Source organism: Vitis vinifera, chromosome 11, assembly GCF_030704535.1.
Source record: "Vitis vinifera cultivar Pinot Noir 40024 chromosome 11, ASM3070453v1".
In the NCBI taxonomy this organism is placed as follows: Eukaryota; Viridiplantae; Streptophyta; class Magnoliopsida; order Vitales; family Vitaceae; genus Vitis; species Vitis vinifera.
Window position 1 is genome coordinate 13330081 of NC_081815.1, and position 22207 is coordinate 13352287.

General features: G+C 39.1%; 1 protein-coding gene across 2 annotated transcripts; it reads right to left on the reverse strand.

Moving 5' to 3' along the window:
- Positions 1–1020: 1020 nt before the first annotated feature.
- On the reverse strand, positions 1021–22197 carry LOC100265440 (uncharacterized). Of its 2 annotated transcripts, none has more exons than XM_059740587.1 (5): positions 21807–22197; positions 21102–21332; positions 20665–20975; positions 19635–19742; positions 1021–1402 (listed from the first exon to the last, which is right to left on the reverse strand). In XM_059740587.1, exons 1-3 carry the CDS (start codon positions 21936–21938, stop codon positions 20736–20738), a joined length of 603 nt encoding a protein of 200 aa, XP_059596570.1. In that variant the 5' UTR covers positions 21939–22197; the 3' UTR covers positions 1021–1402; positions 19635–19742; positions 20665–20735. The 2 variants fall into 2 exon arrangements, with proteins under 2 accessions (XP_059596570.1, XP_059596569.1); XM_059740586.1 differs by having other exon boundaries at positions 19616–19742; positions 21807–22158.
- Between the last annotated feature and the right edge of the window lie 10 nt (positions 22198–22207).

The window sequence follows — 22207 nt, forward strand, 5'->3', positions numbered from 1 at the left end:
GTAAGAGAGATTGCCTTATCAACCAGGACCTAATATGCAAACTAAAGAAATTGCAAAAGGATTTTCTTTGGTCAGGGAAATGATGTTCATGGAAATTAGACTCTTGGTTGTGTAAAATCATCAACATGAGATGTTCTTTCATTTGGATACCTTGGTTATGAGACATTGGATTTTTTGACAGCAGGGGGTTACAAAATCAGTGTCCACATTGTGTTAAACCCTCTTGTTTTTCTATTTCTCAGAGTGTTTTTGATTTGTTTCTTAGTTTTGAAATCATTTTCTTTGAAATGAATTGTTGGTTTCTGGTATTAAAATTATAAATAAAAAATAAATAAATATAATTTATATATTGTCATATAGCATTTTCAGTAAATTAACTCATCACAACAGTGTGAAACAAGAAATCAACAACTGACAACTGTATTTGTTCAAGGATTTAAAATAAATCTTTTGGTCACTCATAATGTTACAAACTCATCTACCTAACCCCAGCAGTTAAAACATAATGGGTTAAATTAAATCTGTTCAATTCAGCAAATTTTAGGAATTGAATAATCATGGACTTTCTTCTCCTGAACTTCAACCCTACAGAGAGATAAACATTTTAAAAAAGGCACAAAGGAAACAGAATAAAAAGGACCTCACAAGTCAAAGTCAGCACAAGTAGTCTAAACTTATAAAAACTATGTCCTGCTAGCAGTGATACAATGTGCTTGTGTGTGGCTGTGTTCCCAAGACGACATTTGGAAGGGATATAAATGCCAAAATAATTGAGGACGTATTGTGTGGCTGTGTTCCCAAGACAACATTTGGAAGGATATAAATGCCAAAATAATTGAGGACGTATTGTGTCCATGACACATGTCTAGTTAACATTGCAAACTACAATTCTTCATCACACATTCCAACCTCATCATTTACTTTGCCAACAGGATTTAGCATCAAACTGCTCCTTCCAAATACACTGGCCACCATTATCCAACAGAATATTTTCTTCTAATAAGCACACAGGAAAAACGATTTAACACCCCAAAGGAGCTGCAATTTCAGTAAACAGGGTTTGTACAAGGTTATTATCTAACAGAACTCTGCCATGAAAGACAATGTCAAACTAGCAAGATAGTTCTTCAAGAATCACAATTAACAGAATCAAAATGGCTTGTATATAAAGGAAAATTTTAAGCTCAGATTTGGCCTTAAAACGTACACAACATGTTGATTTATTAAACAAGTCAAAAGTTAGTTTGAGATATATGGTGCATGAAGAGTTACATGGAATTTCTACAACCCCGCTGCTATGATCAGCATACTCCAGCTCCTCATCACTATCTTGCTTAGTTGGCTGTTGAAGTAAAGATACCTATGAGTACACAGGAACAACAAATTCTTGTCCAATAACAACCTGAAGGACAAGAAAAATAAATGTGTCATGAAACATTTGATAGGCAGTAAACCAATCACCCAATGATCATATTTGGACTTCACATCTTGAAAATAAAAAAGTGACATTGCTCATAGAAAAAGTACAAAGAAGAATTAGTAGGTCACTTAATCATATGCCACAAAATATAGAAAAGATTAAGCAAGATCATGACAGTATGGATACGCCAAGAATTTTTATTTTTTTTTATAAGTGCAAATTGTATAAAAACGCCAAAAGAAGCGCAAAAGTATACACAAACACACAATGTATACAACGGCCGGCCAATAGCGCCAAAAAGGATAGGGAAAACAAAAACACCCCCTCAATCCTTCCCCAACCAATCAATAAAATCAACTAAGGACATAGAAGTATGTTCTACAAACAAGTTTGTCTAAGATAATAAACTACACAAAAACAAGACCTTCAGCCTTTGAATAAAAAACTTCATATTCTCAAAAGATCTTCTATTTCTCTCCTTCCAAATTGCCCAAAAGAGGCACAAAGGCGTTGCTCTCCACACTTTCTCTCTTTCTCCCAATGAATGAGCCCTGCCATCCTAAAAGGTTGTCTCTAACGGAAGCATGAATCACCCAACACACCCTGAACAAAGAGAACAAGAGCTCCCACAACAGCCTTGCCTTCCCACAATGCAAGAGTATATGGTCAATTGACTCCTCATGGGCATAACAAAGGGAACGTCTATTGGCTAAAGACCACCCTCCTTTGCAATTGGTTTAAAGTCAAAACTTTCCCTCATGCTGCCTCCAAAGCAAAAAAACTAACCTTGGGAGGGACCCAAGCATTCCACACGATACTAGTAGGGAAAGGGTTTACCCTTACTTCCTCAAGGATAGAATAGAGGAACTTAACAGAAAATGATCCACTCTTTGTAACCGCCTAAAACACCTCATCCTCCCTCTCCTCAACTACCACTTGTCTTGAATCCTTGACAAGAAGCATTCTACTGTCCCAATCATTGAGAGGTCTAAAGAAGCTTGGGTTCCATCCACCCCCCTTAGAAGAGTGCACCCACAAATCCGCCACCCAAGCCTCTTTTGAGCTAGCTAGAGCGAACAAGGAGGGAAAGGACACACATAAAGGCTCATCCCCCCACCATCTGTCTCTCCAAAACTTGACCCTTCTCCCATAGCCCACCACAAAGAGAGTTCTAGAAGAGACTAACTCCCACAAAAGCCTTATAGCCTTCCAAAGACCAACACCATAGCTGCCCCTCACTTCCTTAGAGCACCAACCCCCTTCCAATTCTCCAAATTTACCACAAAAAACTTTTCTCCAAAAGGCATCCATTTCCTTAGAAAAGCACCAAATCCATTTGCAAATGAGAGCCATATTAAGAGAGATAAGACATCTAACTCTAAGGCCTCCTTTTCTTTTGTCTAAACAAACAATATCCCACTTCACTAACTGAGGCTTATTCCCTAGCATTCCACCTCCCCACAAAAAGCCCCTATAAATCTTCTCCAATCTTAAGCGAACCCTCCTTGACATCTGGAAAAGAGAAATAAAATAGATTGGCAGGCTAGATAGCATGCTCTTGATCGGTGTTAGTCTTCCTCCTTTAGAAATATATTGTCTTCTCCACATTGCTAAGCCTTTCTAAACCTTTCTTCAACCCCGTCCCAAGCCACCACCGAGTTATGGGCAACTGTTAGAGGGAGCCCCAAATAAGTGGTTGGGAGCGCACCCACTTTACAACCAAATATAGCAGCCAACTCCATTACATTTCACACCCTCTCAACCAGAATAAACTCACTTTTATCCAAATTGATTTTCAAACCTGAAATGGCCTCAAACCACATGAGTAACCAACTCAAATAAGTCATTTGGAAAGAGGCGGCCTCACAAAAAACCAAAGTATCATATGCGAACAACAAATAGGAAATCTCCAAGCCCTCCCCATTTCTCCCTAACACTTAGAAGTCAGACAAGTAGCCACCCTCTCTTGCCCTTCCAAGAAGGCAACTGAGCACCTCCATAACTAGAACTAACAAGTACAGGGATAACAGATCCCCTTGCTTTAAGCCCCTAGAGCTCTGAAAAAACCCCGAGGGAGTACCATTCACTACCGAGAACCTTAGAGTTGAGATGCACCAACTAATCCAATTGATCCACCTTTGTCCAAAACCCATTTTTCCTAACACCTCAAGTAAAAATTTCCAGCTTACATGATTATAAGCTTTTTCAATATCAAGTTTACAAAGCACCCCTACTCTATTACTTCTCAACATCGTGTCAATTGCCTCATTAGCTATAAGTACCACATCAAGAATTTGTCTTCCTTCCACAAAAGCATTCTGATATTTTGAGACCACTTTTCCCATCATTTTCTTTAGCCTATAAGCCAACACCTTAGCCAATAACTTATATAGGCTGCCCACCAGGAAATTATGTATGAGTGAATTTTGAATAACACTGTAAAAAGTGTTCATGCAAATAGACATAGAGAAAGCCTACCAAAGCCTACCTTGATGTATAAGGGCAGGCATATTCACTTGGGAAAAGACATCAAATCATAGTGAAACTTAATCAGTGCTGTAATAACAACACTGCATGCAAAGAACATCAAAGTTACAGTCAATGTAATTTCTGCAAGAACGCCTAGTCAGCATGGCATTCTGTGCTAGAACTTCTTAGAAAAGTTGCGCAACTCAGAATGTCTCTATGGAGGCAGACTGATGCTTGGCAGGTTAATTATTTAGCCCTCTTGGGTTGATGTAACTGAGAAGTGCCTGCCTTTTAGGATCCTGTTGCCAACATGTCTGGGCATCTACAAGGATGGAAGAAGCTCTGCCTCTCTTTAAGCAATGAGATCATGTTGATTTAGTCATGCCTTGTCCATGTCAACTTATTTCCTTTTCATTTTTAGAATTAAACTAAGTGTGACATCCAGGATTGAGAGAATCCAGCAGGATTTCCTGTGGTTCAGGGCAGGGGAAGATTATAGGTATCGTCATCTCATTAGGTGAGAGCATGTAGAGCATAGCTGTTAACTCATAAAAAGTATCATGCATTGTTTTCTATTTCTCCAAATGATGTATCATATTGCATCATGTGTCATAAATTCTTTTATATAGTGAATAATAAATAGAAAAAATATGCATACATGTACGTACATATTGGAAACATAAAGTATAGAGTAATAAATAACCAATTTCATGAAAGATAGTAGGATTTAAAGAGTTAACCATGTCATATCATAAAAACATTGTATAGTAGAGATTCAAAAAATTTAATTTCACAAAATATGAGTTTAATGTATAGTAGAGAACTTTTATGATTTTTAGTTCCAAATTTTAACTAGGCACATGTACTTATATGCATTGTTGATACGTAAGCCTTTATGTGTCATCTCCAAAGTTCCAACTTTTTATATTTGGCATCATTCTTTCCTTAATGAAAAAAAATTCCAAAAAAGAAAAACTAATATTGCAAGTAAAAAATTTTATTCATCAATTCCTATCATATTCAATGTCAAAATTCAAATCATTTAAATAAAAATTCCTCAATATTTATTTTTAGAATAAATTTACTTAAATTCCAACATTGTTTTGAGAACAAGAATAAATTTACTTCTAACATTACTATACATTTTGATGAATATAATAGTTCTTTCAAAAAATAATTGAATTTGATTTTTCTTAAAAATTCTTAAAAGTAGTTGAAGGGGTATGTAACATTGTATCATTGTATTAGGTAGCATATTTTGTATTGTATATGTATCATCAAACATGCTTAAGATAAGATACGAACTACGATGTGTATCGATATCCATTAAAAATGTATCATATCAATATATTATATCGTGTGTTATAAGTTTTTAACAACCATGGTATAGATGAGGTTGGCCAAGGGTTGCGTAGTGGAGGTGATTAGTTTGCAATAGAGCTTTAATTAGCAAGTGATTATAGAAATTTCTACAAAATTGACATCTTTCTGGCATTCTGTCATGGAAAGTAAATATGGCTTGTAGTCTAATGGATGGGATGCAAACTCCAAGTCAAGAGCATTCATCAAAGCACATGGAAAGCTATCTTTATTTTGTTGCTTATTTTAAGGTCATTATTATTTATTGATAAAGTTTTATTAGAGTTACAATTATTTATGTTATTATTAGAATTAGTTTATGACTATTATTAAGATTGTCTATCCATATATAGACTTAGTGATGTCAAACACTTTAAATTGTGATTACTAGCATTGATAATGTTGTTTGAATCTTAATTACCGAAAAAATAATTCTATTAGAATTTCTCTCTTCTATTTCTATCTCATTTCACCATATTCTTTTGTCATTGTTGTCCTCTATGTTGCATGGATTCAGGTATGTTGTCAGATGTGGGTATGCGTATAAGTGTCTAATCCTTCACAACTCAAATTTTAAGTAGTTGTGTTACAATATGCTCGATGCCTTATCTAATTTCTTGTTCAAAAATTGGGCACGATCACCAAAAATACCTTTTTTCTAGCATCGTGCAATTAAAAAATGGTAATTTTATGGTATATTGATAATGAAGTCTATAATCAGTAAAGGCCTTACTCTATTCCTGCCTCTAGTAAGGAATAGTGGCCTTGTCTAATCTTTGGGGATATGGCATAAAAAAAGAAAATCAATTAAAAAAAATGGAAGTAAAATATATCATTTGTAAAGGTCCAATCTTTTCCCTCCAATCCTTTTTTCCCCTCTCATCCCTAAATATTCTTACAAAAATTCACTTTGTAGTTAACTCTTCTTTTTCTCTAATGAAATTATTACTAAAACAATTGAAAAAATAAAAGGATATTGATGAAAAAATGAAACAGCCATAGCCAAAGTAAAATAGGAGTGCCCGACAAGGATCCCATACCTACACCCATGTCATGTCGACACAGGCACATTGGGTGAAATTAAAGGATTTGGGTATCATAGGTTGTCCTACATAAATTGGTATAACAGCAAAATCAATTTCAGAAACTAAACTACAAACACTAATGTTGCAGCATATTTTGGTCATGCTTTGCATGATTGGAATCCTTGTGCCAATCTACGGGTTACAACTCCATTAAGCCTCATTTGATAATTTGTCTACTACTTGGAAATTTATGATCTTAATTTAGTTATTTGGTTTAACAAGATCCTTGCTTTTATATTCTTATTCTCCTCTGAAAAGGGCTTCTCCAGCCTCTCCACATCCCCCACTTCCAGCCTTTCAAAAATTAAGCCATCTATATTAGGCTTCCAGTCACCAGGATCTGTCAACAACTCTTGAAAATTTCTGCCAACCTCCTCTTTGATTTCACTTTCCTCAGTTAAACACCTTCTATTTACCTTTATTCTATTCAATTGATTCCTCCTTCTGTGAGCATTTGCCATTTTATGAAAAAACTTGGTGTTTCTGTCCCCCTCTTTGAGCCAGATTTCCCTAGACTTTTGCCTCCATGACACTTCTTCCAATAAGGCCCACTTCTTATATAACTCTCTTGCCTCCTTCCTAGCCTCTTCTTCTTCCATTGACAGAGACCGACCCCTCCCTTCCTTATCCCAGTAATGAATAAAATGATTTAAACAAAAGGAAAAAAGAAACAAAAAAAAACCACCCTTCCAAATCCCCCATACTATTTTATCCTTAATTTCCCTGTCAATAGATTGCAATTATACCTACCTAAAAAAAGCATCCAAATCCCAATCATAGGGTTGCCTTAAGAATCGAGGGTCACAACATCCCCTTTCTCCTTCTTGATCCCACACTTCAACTACCCAAGCATCATTGCGATTGCTATAGAAAAACAAATAGGAAAAGTCTCCCCAAGGGTCAAATCCCCACACTAGTTATCCCTCTAAAATTTCACCCTTCGTCCATTACCCACCTTCAACCTTATCCTACTCCTGGAAGTCTCCCACCCACTTCTAATTGCCTTCCACACCCCTACTCCATAACTTTCCCTCAAAACTCTAAACTCTAGAGCATCATCCTCCCGCTTCCTCATCATATTTCCTTATTATCACATGGTTCCAAAAAGAGTCCCTCTCTAGAGGGAACCTTTGACACCATTTACCTAGGAACGCTTTGTTGAGGATAAACAACTTTCTAATGCCTAGTCCCTTTTCCCTCTTATCCATGCAAATTGTCAATCACTTTACTAGATGAGGCCTTTTTCTCCAAACCACCACCTGCCCACAAAAAATCTCTTTGGATCGTTTCAAATCTTAAGCTAACCTTTCTCGAAATTGCAAAAAGAGACATAAAATAAATAGGAAGACTAGATAAGGTGTTGTTTATTAGTGTTGGTCTAGCTCCTTTTGATAAGTATTGTCTCTTCCACAAAGCAAGACATTTTTGAAATCTTCCTTCCACCACATCCCACACTTTATAAGATTTGAAGGGGGCACCATAAGGCATTCTGAGATAACTTGTGAGGAGGGTGCCCAATTTACATCCCAAGACCCTAGCAGGGTCCTCTACATCATTGATTAATCCTACTGGAATCAATTCACTCTTCTCTAAGTTGATTTTTAATCCTGAGATTGCCCCAAACCATATGAGAGCCCAACTCAAATGCTCCAACTTCTCCTTACATACATCACATAAAATAATTGTATCATCCACAAATAGCAATTGTGACACCTCCTCCTTTTCGCCTTCTCTTTTGCCTACTAAAAAACCTACTGAGAAGCCTCCTTCATTAGCCTTATCTAGAACATGGGAGAGAGAGTCTTCATGGACATAATGAAAAGATAAGAAGATAGTCGGCAAACCTCTATAACTTAGGAAAAAAAAAACACTAATAGAGTCCTATTCACACACGCTAAAAAGCAAGCCATATTTAAGCACCATTTTATCCATTTGAGACCAAAACCCATTTTCTCCAAAACTACCAACAAGAAGTCTCAATTAACATGGTCAACCACCTTCTTGATATCCAACTTACAATTGACCCCACTTACAAGGTTCTTCAACCTCATATCAATAACTTCATTTTCTATGAGGACATCTATGCTAGCTAGATGAGGAGTGTTGACAAGTATTTCAGAGATTTTCAGCCTTATAATTTTTATATTAACTTCCCTATTTTATCCTAGTTGACCATTTATTTTAGAAAATGATTATTTTAATTTCTACAAGCAGAAAGCAGATTTGTAGGTTAGCTCTTCTTGCCTAGTAGCATGTGTTACGTTGTCTTCTCTTTGTAGTTAGGAGCCCCTTGATTTTAAGGATTTGATTATTATTATTATAACTGCACGTTATGAACCGATTATATGGATTTGTTTCAGATTCTTTCTTATACAGTTTTTCTCTTTGCTTATATATATTGTACAAGCAGTGAAATAAATATAAAAAAATTATCTCTAAATCAGCAAAAATAAATTTTAATTTTCAACACAAAAACCTTCTCGTATAAAAATTCTCTTATTCCTTTCTTTCCAAAGACACCAAAAATATACACAAGAAACCAATTTCCAAATTTCCCTTTTTCCTTCAAAAAAAACAATCATTCCAAGACAAGAAAGAGCTTTTGACAATTGAGGTAGAAACCAAGGAACACCAACCAAAGAAAAACTAGAGAGCAATAAAGTTGTGCCACCACCCAAGAAAGAAAAATCTGGGGCTAAAATTGTATTTATCATGCAAACAATTACGATCATGATACCCATGTCTGCATTGTTCGTCCATAATCCAAGGCATATGGTCCTTCATAACCATGGGCATGATAGAGATGCTTAGTAGAAGCATATCAACCAATACACCAACGTACAACAACATGCATATTTATTCATGCTTACTATTTTTCTAAAAGGTAGGAAATTAGTTGCAAAATATGGAGATTATTAATTAAACTCTTGGAAATGCTAAAAGAGACTATGACACTCAAAGGTAACTAACATTATTGTAAATATAAAACATGCACGACAAGTATGCTTATGAAAATTCATGATTCTTTTTCCAGAGACAATATACTATGCAACATAAGATTGTGGATTAATTAAATTATATAAAATACGCATGAAATAAGTCTCTCATAGTCTCCTACAAATGAATATTTAGAAAACTCACCAAAATGCTTTAACAATTCTTACCCGAGGCTCAGTACATTCCCTGCCTTTCAAGTTTAGCTGTGTAATTTCCAAAAAAATGAACATTTGGTACCAACGGGTACGTCCACCTCTAAATAATATCCTTATTAATGGTTTCATAGCTTCTGAAGTTATCAACCCTAGCCAAGTAATTTGAGTGAATTTCATGCGTGAAAATTTTGTATCCCATAATCTGAAAACAAGACTCTTAAGCTTAAATGATTATAAAAGGAAAAGACACTAAAATCAACAAAAAATACATATATTAAGCAAGTGGGGTGTTTTTAATATGGGAAGTGGCCTGGGAAAAAATACCCACATTTGACCAATTAAGGCATAAAGGTAGATTATTGGTAACAGGTACTGTCTAACCAAAAGGAAAGAATCTACAACTCATATTCTTCTTCAATATGAGGTGGAAAGGCATCTTTAGGCTCTAATATTTTCTCTATTCTGGGTTTCTTATGTTTTGCCTTCATTTTTTTTTTTTTTTTTCATAGGAAACGACAAAGGAATATATTAATAGAAAAGAGAAGTAGAAGAGAAGGATGAGAAATCCTCCCACCAAAGAAAACTAAACTACAAGAATACGAAAACAAGAAAATACAATGTGATAACAAACAAACTCTCTAGACTAGAGCAACTCAAAGGAATTACACGCCGCTAGCCAATCAAGTTGTAACACAATAAGGGGAGTCCCCTTAAAAACCTTGGAACAAAAAGCCTAAAGAGAAGCAAGGAAATGAATAGAATCCCAAAGATTCTCTGAATTCCTTGCTTTATCCTCAAAAATCCTCGCATTTCTTTCCCGCCACACAATCCAAATTAAAGCTATGCACGCAACTTGCCACAATTCTATCCCTCTCTTCGATAAACCAAAGTCATTGTAATTGATGGACAGCATGTCGGAAATGCTCCTCGGGGGAACCCAATCCATCTTGGCTAACTGAAATAATCTGTGTCATAACCCCATCGTCAAAGAACAATGTAGGAAAAGATGATCAGTTGATTCTCCATGCCTCATGCACAACTTACAAATATCAGGATTAAGAGCTTTGTAGGGTCTTCTTAGTTGTAAGAAGTCATCAGTATTTACCTTCTTGTGTGCCACCAACCAGACAAAGGACTTGACCTTGAAAGAGACTTGGGATTTCCAAACAAACTTAGTAGGGAAAACTGGAGGAGAACCAAAACATTGGGATAAGGCAAGAAAGAAAGATTTGACTGTAAAAAGCCCTAAAGAAGATAAAGACCAGGATCTCGCATCTAAAACCGAAAATGACAAATGCAGACAATCAAATAACCGCATGAGGCCTTCTAAATCTTCTATCTCAGCATCGGATAGGTTGCGGCAAAAATTAAAGTTTCATGAAAAGGGACGAGTAGATCCGAGAATTGAAGAAATATGAATATTTTTATCCGTGACTACTCTAAATAGTCTTGGATATTGGGAACCCAAAGGTTGATCCCCCCACCACAAGTCTTCCCAGAATCGAATTCTTTCCCCATCTACTACAAACCGAGTAAACTTGGAAAACTCTTGAAAGACTTGTGCAATAGCCTTCCAAAGACAACAATGTGACCATTTGACTATAGTGTTGGCATCCCATTCGTTAGAGTGTGATCCGTAAATGCTTAAAATAACCTTATGTCATAGAGCTGAACCCTCCCTAGGGTACCTCCACAACCATTTCCCTAAGAGTGTGACATTCCTTAGAGCTATCTTCCCAAATCCCAAACCCCCTTTTGCCTTCGGCTTACACACTACATCCCAACTAACAAGATGATCTCTTTTACCTTCCCCAACCCTTGACCATAAAAAATCCATTTGCAATCTCTCAATTTTTGCAGCTACTGAAGCGGGTATCTTAAACAAGGAAAGGAAGTAGCAAGGCATGTGGGTGAGGCAAGATTGGATAAGAGTTATCCTACCTCCAAAAGATAAAAAAGTCTTTTGCCACCCATCTAATCTTCTCGAGATCCTCTCAATCACTGGATCCCAAAAGCCACAAGTCTTGGGATTCCCTCCTAAAGGAAGACCCAAGTAGGGTATAGGCCACCCAGAAGCCTCGCAATCAAGCAATTCGGCCAACCTAGAAAGATAATTTTGTTCAAGATTGATGCCATAAATATTACTCTTGTCAAGGTTAACCTTAAACCCAGAAATATGCCCAAACACTAGCAATAAACTCTTGAGAGTCTGCAAATCTTCCTCCCTAGTGTTAGAAAAGAAAATGGTATCATCTGCAAATTGCAAATGGGACATCCTTGTACTGTTCCTAACCACCCTGAAACCCTCCAACGAATTTCTTTCTTCTGCTCTCAATAACATCCTACTCAGTACATCTGTGACTAAAGTAAACAAAAATGGGGATAAAGGGTCGCCTTGTCTTAAGCCTCTAGATGCCTTGACCCACCCTTTAGCATTTCCATTCACTAAAACTGCAAAAGATACTCTGGACAAACAGCCTCTCATCCATTTCCTTCATCTAGGACTAAACCCTTTCATTTTTCTTTTTTTTCCTTTTTATAAATAAGCACAGCATAGATTAACAAGAGGCAAAAAGCCACAAAGCATACAGGGAGTATACAAGGCAGCTAAGGCCTCACAACCAAAGAAAGATAAACAAAAAACTCACCAACCCTTAATTGGAAGCTAACCATTCCAAAAAGTCTATAAGGGAGGGTGGCACCTCTCCAATATACAATTTAGCCCAACCCCATAAATTACAAACAAAAGAATTTTTAAGCTTCTGAATTGCTAACACAACCCCCCCCCCCCCCCCCCTAAAAAATTACCCTAAAAGCTAGTATATTCCTCTCTTTCCAAACCGTCCAAAAAATGAACAAAATGGATTTCCAAATTGTTTTTTCCTTTTTTTCCCCACAAAAGAGCCCCTCCAACTAAATAAGACCTCCTTTACAATTTCTGGAAAAACCCACTGAGCACCAAACAACCCAAGAACAATATCCCACAACACTCTGGCCACTATACAATGTATTAGAATATGATTTACAATTTCCTCTTCGCAACCACACAAAAAACAACAATTAGGAAGTTGTCACCCTCTTTTCTGGAGCCTATCCAGAGCAAGCACCTTCCCCCAAGCAGCTTCCCACGCGAAGAACGCAATTTTGGTTGGAACTCTATCCACCTAAACGTTACTTTTTAGGAAAACGGCAACATTGGGGCTTGCCAACAGGCTGTACGCTTTCTTGACTCTAAACTGCCCGTTTCTCCCTTCCATACAAAAAACCGAGTCTTCCTCCAGAGTAATCCTATGCCCCCTCAAAACAAGAAGTAAATTGTCTACCATATCCAATTCTCAATCATTAAAGTCCCTAAGAAACCTTAAATTTCAGTCGCCTTGGCCGAAATTCTGGTCCTACATCTCTTCCACTGTGGCATTCTTATGCACAGCCATAGCATAAAGATGCGGGAATCTTTGTGACAGCACTGTACATCCACACCAAAAATCAGTCCAGAATTTGATTTTGGTGCCTTTTCCCACTTTAAATGCCATGTTTTCTCAGCACCAAGCAGATTCCTTCAGAATCTCCTTCCAAACCCCTACTCTAACCGCCTCATTTGCCTTCTTTGTCCTCCAAACAAGATCCTCTTGCCCATACTTCGCCACAAGCACCTGCTTCCAAGGATCCTCCTTAACACAAGCAAATCTCTATAACCATTTACCAAGCAAGGCTTTGTTCAATAAGGTTAGCTTTCTTAAGCCCAGCCCCCCCTTTTCCTTAACCGCACAAACCACCTCCCAATTGACTAAGTGGCCTTTCTTTTCCAGATTACCCCCTCCCCACAAAAAATCTCTTTGCAACTTTTCTAACCTCCTTGCCACTGTCTTTGGCATGCGGAAAAGAGACATTTGATACAATGGCATACTAGCCATCGTGGTCTTTATTAGCGTAATTCTCCCACCTTTTGATATATATTGACGTTTCCATAGGGCAAGTCTCCTCCTCACTCTCTCTTCCACCCCATCCCACACGGAAGAGGCCTTATTAGGCGCCTCCAATGGCAGGCCCAAGTAGACTGCAGGCAGCTGTCCCATCCTACACCCTAACTCCGCTGCCATCTCGTCCACCTCTTCCACCTCCCCAATCGGTAAAATTTCACTCTTGGCCAAATTAATCCTTAACCCTGAAGCAGCTTCAAACCAAAAGAGAATCCAGCTCAAGTGCGTTATGTGCTCTTTCTTTGCCTCACAAAAAACAACTGTATCATCAACAAAGAGTAAGTGTGAAATATTAACAGCATGTCCTCTACATCGTCGTATGCTACACCCATAGATAAAACCCCCTTCAACAGCCCTCCTAATTAGAACACTCAACACTTCCATTCCCATAACAAAAAGATAGGGGGAAAGAGGGTCCCCTTGACGCAACCCCTTAGAACTCGGAAAGAACCCGGTTGGCACTCCGTTCACCAAGACCAAAACTTGGTTGTAGATATACAACTCCACATCCATCCCAACCACTTCGGCCCAAACCCCATTTTTTGCAAGACCTTCATCAAAAACTGTCAATTAATGCTGTCATACGCCTTCTCAATATCCAATTTGCAAATTAGACCTTTCTCTCCCCTTTTTTTCCATGAATCAATCACCTCATTTGCAATTAAAGAAGCATCTAGAATCTGTCTCCCCATAACAAACGCATTCTGATCAGGGGAAACCACTTTTCCTATCACTTTCTTGAGTCTATTGGCCAGCACCTTAGCCAACAATTTATACAGCCCCCCTAACAAGCTGATGGGTCTATAATCCCCAAGGTCTCTTCGGTAGCAAGACCAGAAACATATTGTTTAGGCTCCTAAGGAAAGAATTCTGCTCATGAAATTCCTTAAACATATCCAAAATCTCCTCCTTTACGAAATCCCAACAGCTTTGCCAAAAAGCCAGTGTGAACCCGTCCGGTCCTGGGGCTTTGTCCCCATTCATATCCATTAAAGCAGCATGAACCTCAGACTCAGAAAAAGGGAGCTCCAGCAACTCCGCTTCTTGCTGGCTGAATTGCTTTAACTGCAATCCCCCTATGTTCGCCTTTCAATCCGAGTTTTCTGAGAGCAGTTGCTGAAAGGCGTTCGCTACCCCTTCCCTCACTTCTTGCTCCTTTGATAACCACACCCCATTTATCTTGACTCTGTCCAGGGAATTAACTCTTTGATGAGCAGTTGTCATACAATGAAAGTAACTCGTATTTCTATCCCCTTCCCTTAGCCATAATTCCCTTGACAGCTGTCTCCAATGGGTTTCTTCCAAGGTCACCCACTTAGCATATCCCTCCTTGGCTTCCCTTTTACAGACTGTTTCCTCCTCCATCAAACTTCTCTCCCCTTCCACCATATCGCATAACTCCAGTCTCCCGAACACCTCCCTATTCCAAATTTTTAGAATTTGTTTCATCTCCTTCAGCTTAGCAACTAGTCTATAACTAGCACTGCCTCTAACCACCATCCCCTGCCACCAACAACGAAGAAGATCTTTAAACCCCTCAACTTTGAGCCACATATTTTCGAACCTGAATGGGGAGGGTCCTCTTCTTAGTCCACCACCCTCAAGAAGTACTGGGAAATGATCCGAGGTAGGCCGAGGTAATCTTCTCTGGACAACACTACTGAACTGATCGAGTCAACTAAGAGTCACGAGAAATCTATCCAGTCTGGCCCAAGACTGATTATTGAGGCCCCTGCTCCAAGTAAATAATCCCCCTTGCAGCGGGAGGTCAACAAGCCCTAAGTTGTCTATAACCTGAGCAAATCTCCTCATTGCTGAGGTTATTCTCCCTTGTATGCTCCTTTCACTTTGGGATATGATGATATTAAAATCACCCCCTAGGGACCAGGGTTCTTCCCAAATTCCTCTAATCGCTACAATCTCTTCCCACAAACACTCCCTTTCTTTTCTGGAAAAAGGACCATATACTCCCATAAATACCCAGACTGCACCATCTTCCACATTCCTGAATCTGCAGGAAGTGGAAAACTGGCCCACCTCCCAATCCAAATTTTCCAAAGACCTTTTGTCCTAGCAAATCAAGATGCCTCCTGCCAAACCAGTAGCATCCAAGGTTCTCTAGTCTAAGAATCTCCTCGGACCTAAACTTCTCACCACCCCTTCAGCCATAACTTGTAACTTTGTCTCCTGGATACACAACAAATCCACCTTCTGCTTTCTTATGACAGACTTTATTATTTTCCTTTTAGAGTTGTCATTCGCTCCCCTCACATTCCAACTCAAGATTTTTAGGTTCATTGGACATCCGCTAATTGGCTCCCTCTGCCCTAAAGAGGACATTTCTTCTTAAGTTCCCCCTCATGGTTAATTGAACACTCCAGCCTCTTGAGCTCCCTTTCAAATTTTGATTTCTCCAGAAGACCTTTACTGTGTATCCTTTCCCTCCTTTTTCTAATTTTGATCAAGAAACTTAGGATTTCATTTTCCAAACCTACAGTCGAAAAGCCCAAGAAATGGCTGAATTTAGCCAAACTGCTTTCCTCCCAATTAACCTCCTTTTCACCCCTTACTTCTTGGGGTTCAGACTGAACTAACCCCCACTCCAGATCCCTTGCCAAATCTCCGACACAATTAACCTCAATCAAGTCCCAACAACCATTGCCAACCTCAGCGTGCCCGTCTGCGTCTGGGATGCTTACCAATTTTCCTTCCTAAGTATCCTCCCTTAGCATCCCAGAATGGTCGTAATACTCCCCCTCCGGAGTCCGACCAAAATAAAAAGAATTAGGAAGAGAAGACCCCGAGACCCTTAAGCCCCACGAATTTGAAACATACCCATACCTTGAAGCTTCTTCTATTAGCGCACGGTTTGTCATTGTAGAGTGAAAATCCACCTGCTGCTTCCTCCAGTCTTCCTTCTCTCACATCATAATAAACTCAAGCTCCGAGTTGCTCCCCTTGCAAGTTCCAGTGAGAGCTGAGGAGCAAGCCTTCAATGAAAGCCCACTTACAGTGAGCTGGGACTGGGACGGGCCATGACTTTCCTTTAACAGGAAAGAAGGCCCAATATTCAACGCGTTCACCTCAACGGCGGCCCACCCCTTTCCTTTGGAACATGACGGCCCAACCTCTAGCCCAGCCCCACCACCCACATCCCCCTTTAAAAGATCTTCCTCTGATGGGCCTTGTGAGATATGCCCAACAACCCTCTTCGAGCTCACGAGTCCCACTGCAAGGCTAGACGAAGATGGCCCAGCAACCGACAGTTCACGAGAAGGCCGAGTCAACGACCCATTCTGAGCCCGATTTTCAAACACTTCACTACCCGCCTCGTTCACCTACCCTCCAATCCCATCAACTGACCGGAACTGCGCCTCGAGCCAAGCGTTTGCCAACTCTTCCACTCACGGACCAGCGCGTGCATCAACGTTTCCCCTAACCTCTCCGCTTGATCAACCAGACGAGCCACTATAGTTCACCGTGTTCTGCCTCAACGACAGCAGGACCTCCCACCAAAGGGAGAGGCAATAGGTCGACTCCTCTACCCCTGTCTCCAACAAGCTTGGCAGGTCTTCGCCGTTCGTTCTAACTAAAATCCGAGCCCACTGTAGTTCCTCCATTCTCTCCGTCTTAGGGTCGATAGCTAAGAAACCACCACACACTTCCCCCACTCTTCTCAAAATCGACGAGACCCACAATGAGATTGGAAGACCTAGAATCCTCACCCAAGCTTCATTTCTTAATTCCCCTTCTTTCAAACACCTAGACCTTGGATTCCAGCACTCCAATCCCATTTGAATCCCTCCCACCGACCTTTTCCCAGAGGTGAGAACTCGTCTGGCTTCTTCCACAAATTCAAACTCCAATAGAACCCGTCCTCCCCAACCTTGCCAACCCTAACTTTCCTTTCAAACCCCAAGAACTTGCCATGAGCCACCCCAACCTCTCCAAATCCTCTCCTCCTGCTAGACTGGGGTTCTAGATCCCGACTACACAATGATCCAATCTACTCAAGTTTCTGCTTATTTCCTCCCCTTTTACCTCCACTCTGACCTTTTTGCTATCCCTACTCCACGACCTCTTCACCAATTCGACATTCAACCTTCCCGAGACCCTCTCTGTTTGTACTCCTTTTTGTTGAGACAAACATCCAATTTACGCAAACTCTCCGCCATAGCCAACCATCCCCCCCCCCCCCCCCCCCCCCCTCCCTTTCTCCACTACCTTTCGAGATGCAAATGATGTATCTCTTCTTCTCAAGATCGACAACCCCTAATTGGAGGAAGCATCCCGCACTATTAGCATCACGCACCAAAGAGTAACTTCTCCCCTTTTCCTTCCATCCCTTTTCCCATTTACCTTCTTTCCCGTCCTTGATGCATTGGTACAGACCCTCCAGAAAAAGCCCTACACTAGCCGGCCCTAGACGGACCCATGATGAAACCCCTCTCTTGCTTTCCACGATGAATACATGGGATTTGCCTTTTCTCTCCTCAACTCCGACTTCAAAAACCTTCGACCCCACCCAAAAGCTACTCCCCTTCCGTTTTCTCCGATTCTCCGCTTGACTTTCTCCCTCGTCACCGTCGCTCTCGCATGCTCGCTCGCTCTCCCTCATCTCAAACCCGTCTGTTACCATTGGTGTGAATGTTTTGAGTTAGGACTAAACCCTTTCTTCTCCAACACATGATCCAAAAAATCCCAGCACACATGGTCGTAAGCCTTTTCAAAGTCGATTTTGAATACGACTCCTTCCTCCCCTGAACATCTTTTTTCATCCACTATCTCATTGGCTATGAGAACTGCATCCAATATTTGTCTCCCTTGAACAAAAGCGCCTTGAGTAGAATGAATAGTTCCGTACCCCTCTTAGACGCCCTGATAATACTTTGACTATTATCTTGTAAAGACTAGTGATCAAGCTAATAGGTCTAAAGTTTGAGATTTTCTTAGTCATGCTTTTTTTGGGCAACAAAACTATGAAGAATGCATTAGTGCTTTGATTGATTGTTTTGCCTTCATTTAAGGAGTAAGTTTATTGGGGAAGAGGATTTGTCCTTTTTCTTTGGGGGGGGGGAGGGGGGTTGGTTGGGTTAGGTTTATGGAAGGAGAAGAATAAAAAAAAACTAAAAGATGTATTCCTCAAATATGGGTGTCCTTTTTTCTTTGATAGGTAAATTTTTGTCCTTATTGCGACTTAAACCTAGAAACCTTCACACAAACCCTCCCCAACCCTTTACCACTTGACCCATGCTTCAAGGGCTCCTTAAATCTTTGTTTATGTGCTCAATGGATGCCTTTATGGAAGGAAGCATATCTTCATTACTTCTTGGATAGGGTGTAACTAAAGTAAGTATTCCTACAGGGTGCAAGTTACTGGTTGGGGTTGAATTATTTCACTTTGTTGGGTCTTTGTATATGCACTTTGTACTAGGGTTCACCCCCTTTATTAGCTTAATAGACATCCTTTATTATCTATTAAAAATAGACATAAATGAAAATAAACTTTCCCCAGAGATCTATATATTTGACAAATTTTAGCGAACACAATATTGGAAAAGTTGAAAAAGTATGTCCATCTAAGAATGGGCAACAAATATTCACCAAATAATAAGCTGCTCAAGTTCTGAAGTCTGGTGCATGTTTATAGAGACAAAAATATGTTCTGAAATTTTGATTTCATCAGAGAAAAACAATTTATTTCATTGAATATATATATATAAGCTTTCACCAGAGATCTATATATTTGACAAATTTTAGCGAACACAATATTGGAAAAGTTGAAAAATTATGTCCATCAAAGAATCAGCAACAAATATTCACCAAATAATAAGCTGCTCAAATTCTGAAGTCTGGTGCATGTTTATAGAGGCAAAAATATGTTCTGAAATTTTGATTTCATCAGAGAAAAACAATTCATTTCATTGAATATATATATATATATATGTATACAAAGGCACAATGTATTTCTGATGCCAGCTTATACATGCTTTCATCAGAAACAAACAATTCTTTTCACTGAACTGTGCTCTATCTTTACATATATCTATATACATCTAGATATCAGAGTGCGTATGTGGGAATTTGTGTGCATGTGATGCCCATGCAAACATAAATCTATTCTCCTGAAATGGTCTGAAAGTAACTCACAGAAATGAGCAAAACATACATCATCGACAAGCAATCCCTTGATGAAATGACGCCGCAGATGTTGATAGTCAAAATTGTCAGTGAAAATACTGAGGACTTCCGGGGAGCAGATGTCAATATAGCAATCCTGCAAAGAATAGATTAAGGACAACAAATTTTTTTTCAAGCCATGCATCACAGCAAGAAGAGAGAGAGAGAGAGAGAGAGAGAGAGCAGGAAGAAAAATAAAGAATCAGAGATAGATCTATCAATCCACAAAATCACTTGATCAACCATAGGAAAAACTAAAACCACAAATTCAGGTTGGCTCACTTCAACAAAAGTTGTTTAGGCATGATACTCAGTTTTAATTTTCAAATGTCAAATGAAATAAATTTTCAAAACCTTCCCACAGGCAAAACAGCCCCATTATGGAGCCAACCAAGATGATATTGTTGGACTACCAGTTGCAACCCCAAAAGCCTAAGCTATTAGGAGCAATGCTTTTTTACTGAGTTGTTCAGTAGAAGATTGAAGGAAAAATAGAAGAGGATAACAAAACAAAGATGAGGATTTCTAGACTGTTGCCCATCTCTGTGGTGTGTATATATAAATATAGCTTGCCTCCATATTGAGGCATAGGGTATGCATATATAGATAAGCTTAATGCAGCATTGCAACCTTAGCAAATAAAGATCACAATAGGAGAAAAACAACTTGCCTGTTCAGTTATGAGATAGAAAGAGGCAACCAATGCAGCATTGCTACCTTAGTAATTAAAGATCACAATAGGACAAAATTAATTTGCCTGTTCAGTTATGAAATAGAAAGAGACAACCAATTGATAATGACAAAAGCCAATACGTGAAAACCTAAGAACTGCAAACACATTATTTCTTCTATTATTTCATAAATATTTTCCTTATATCATACCCAAGTTGTCAGACTAGTTGGTAATTCTTAGAGCTAAGCACCAGAATTACAAGAACATTAAACTCGTTAATAACAAAGTATAATAGTAAATTTAAAAAAGAAGCCAGAAAATGTAAAACGATTTTTGAGGAATGAACCTGCTTGTCATTGTGGAGGGAAATTGAAGGATTGTCAGCTAGTAACATTTTCTCAAGAGATAAAGTCCCTTTCAGTCTGCCTTATCCCCATAATATAGAAGTTGCTTCGTGTAAGGATCAATTGCCATAAACAGCTCATCAGTACCAAGTCGAGATTGATGAGTAATCAGAGAAGGCTTTGACCGTTTAATAACCATAGTCATTACAGCATTATTATCCTTCTTCCTTCTACCCTTATGTTCTTGAAGTGCCTGTGTAAGCGACATGTTGCTTACTGTATCTCCAGTAACAAGGACGAAGTCTCCATGTATCTTCAGATTCAAAATCAGAAACATCAGAGGTCTACAGCACATTGTTTCTCATCAAATGTTTTCCAAGAACAACAATTTCAACATACATAAGCAAAGAACAATATCTTAAAATGTTACTAGACATACCACATGCCGCTCGTAAATCAGATGCAGAGCATCACCGGCACAGACAGAATTGTGTGACTCTATTGTGGTGACCTCAAAGTGTTGCAAAGAAAACCAATGGGAATTCTCCAAATATTTAATAACCTGTTTCGAATGCGCACAGCAAAAGACAAAAACCTCCTCAATCCCAGCAGACTCAAGCCACCCTAACGTGTAGTCTATCATGGGGACATTCACCAATGGCAGCAGTACCTTCCAACATCAAATTGGAAATCCACATAAAAATGTTACAAGAATCGAATATGAACAATCAACCCCACCTTTCAACATCAAATACAAAACACTGAACATGAATTGCAGAATAACTGAATATAATCAATACACAACCTTTCAACATGAAATCCAAAACGTCAAAATCAGTGATATCACAAGAATTAAGAGTTGAAAACCTGAATTGTAGAATAATTTAATGTAACCGGCAGCACCTTCCAACATCACATTCAAAACCCAGAATGACAAATATTAACACTCCAACATGAATTGTAAAACAATTGAATGCAATGAATGCACCTCTAAAGATGAATTTCAAAACCCAAATCAAAAGTAATAAGAGTTAGGGCACGGATTAACGAATAATGGAATATAAATAGTAACAGTGAATAACGGTTTGTACGAGTGCGTTAGAGAGAGAGGAAGCGAGAAAGAGAGAGAGGTTTGGAAGTTTACTTTGGGGCGTTCAAGGGTGATGGGACGGAACTTCTGGGCGAAGCTGTCCGCCAACAGAATGGCCTGAAGAGGGACGCGGACAAGCTCTTCTGCATCTTCCGAAACCCTAGTTGATCCTTTTCTATGGACCATTTGCTTTTATTACCTCTTTCTTGGTGTCTGGATGATTACTCCTGGAGAGACACAGAGTCTATGTGGCTTTAGGGCTAGAAGGACCAGAACGGACTCGGAGAAGTTAGATATAAAGCCAGAAGGGGGAAGGTTAAAAAGGGTATTTCCTTAAGGAGTGAGACTAGATTCCGTTTGGGTGTGCCTTGCCCCTTTCAAGCGTTTCCCAGTCCCAGCTCGTTTTCTGGCGAAGTTCTGATCATTTTGCTTCATCCTAATTTGGATCGTAACAA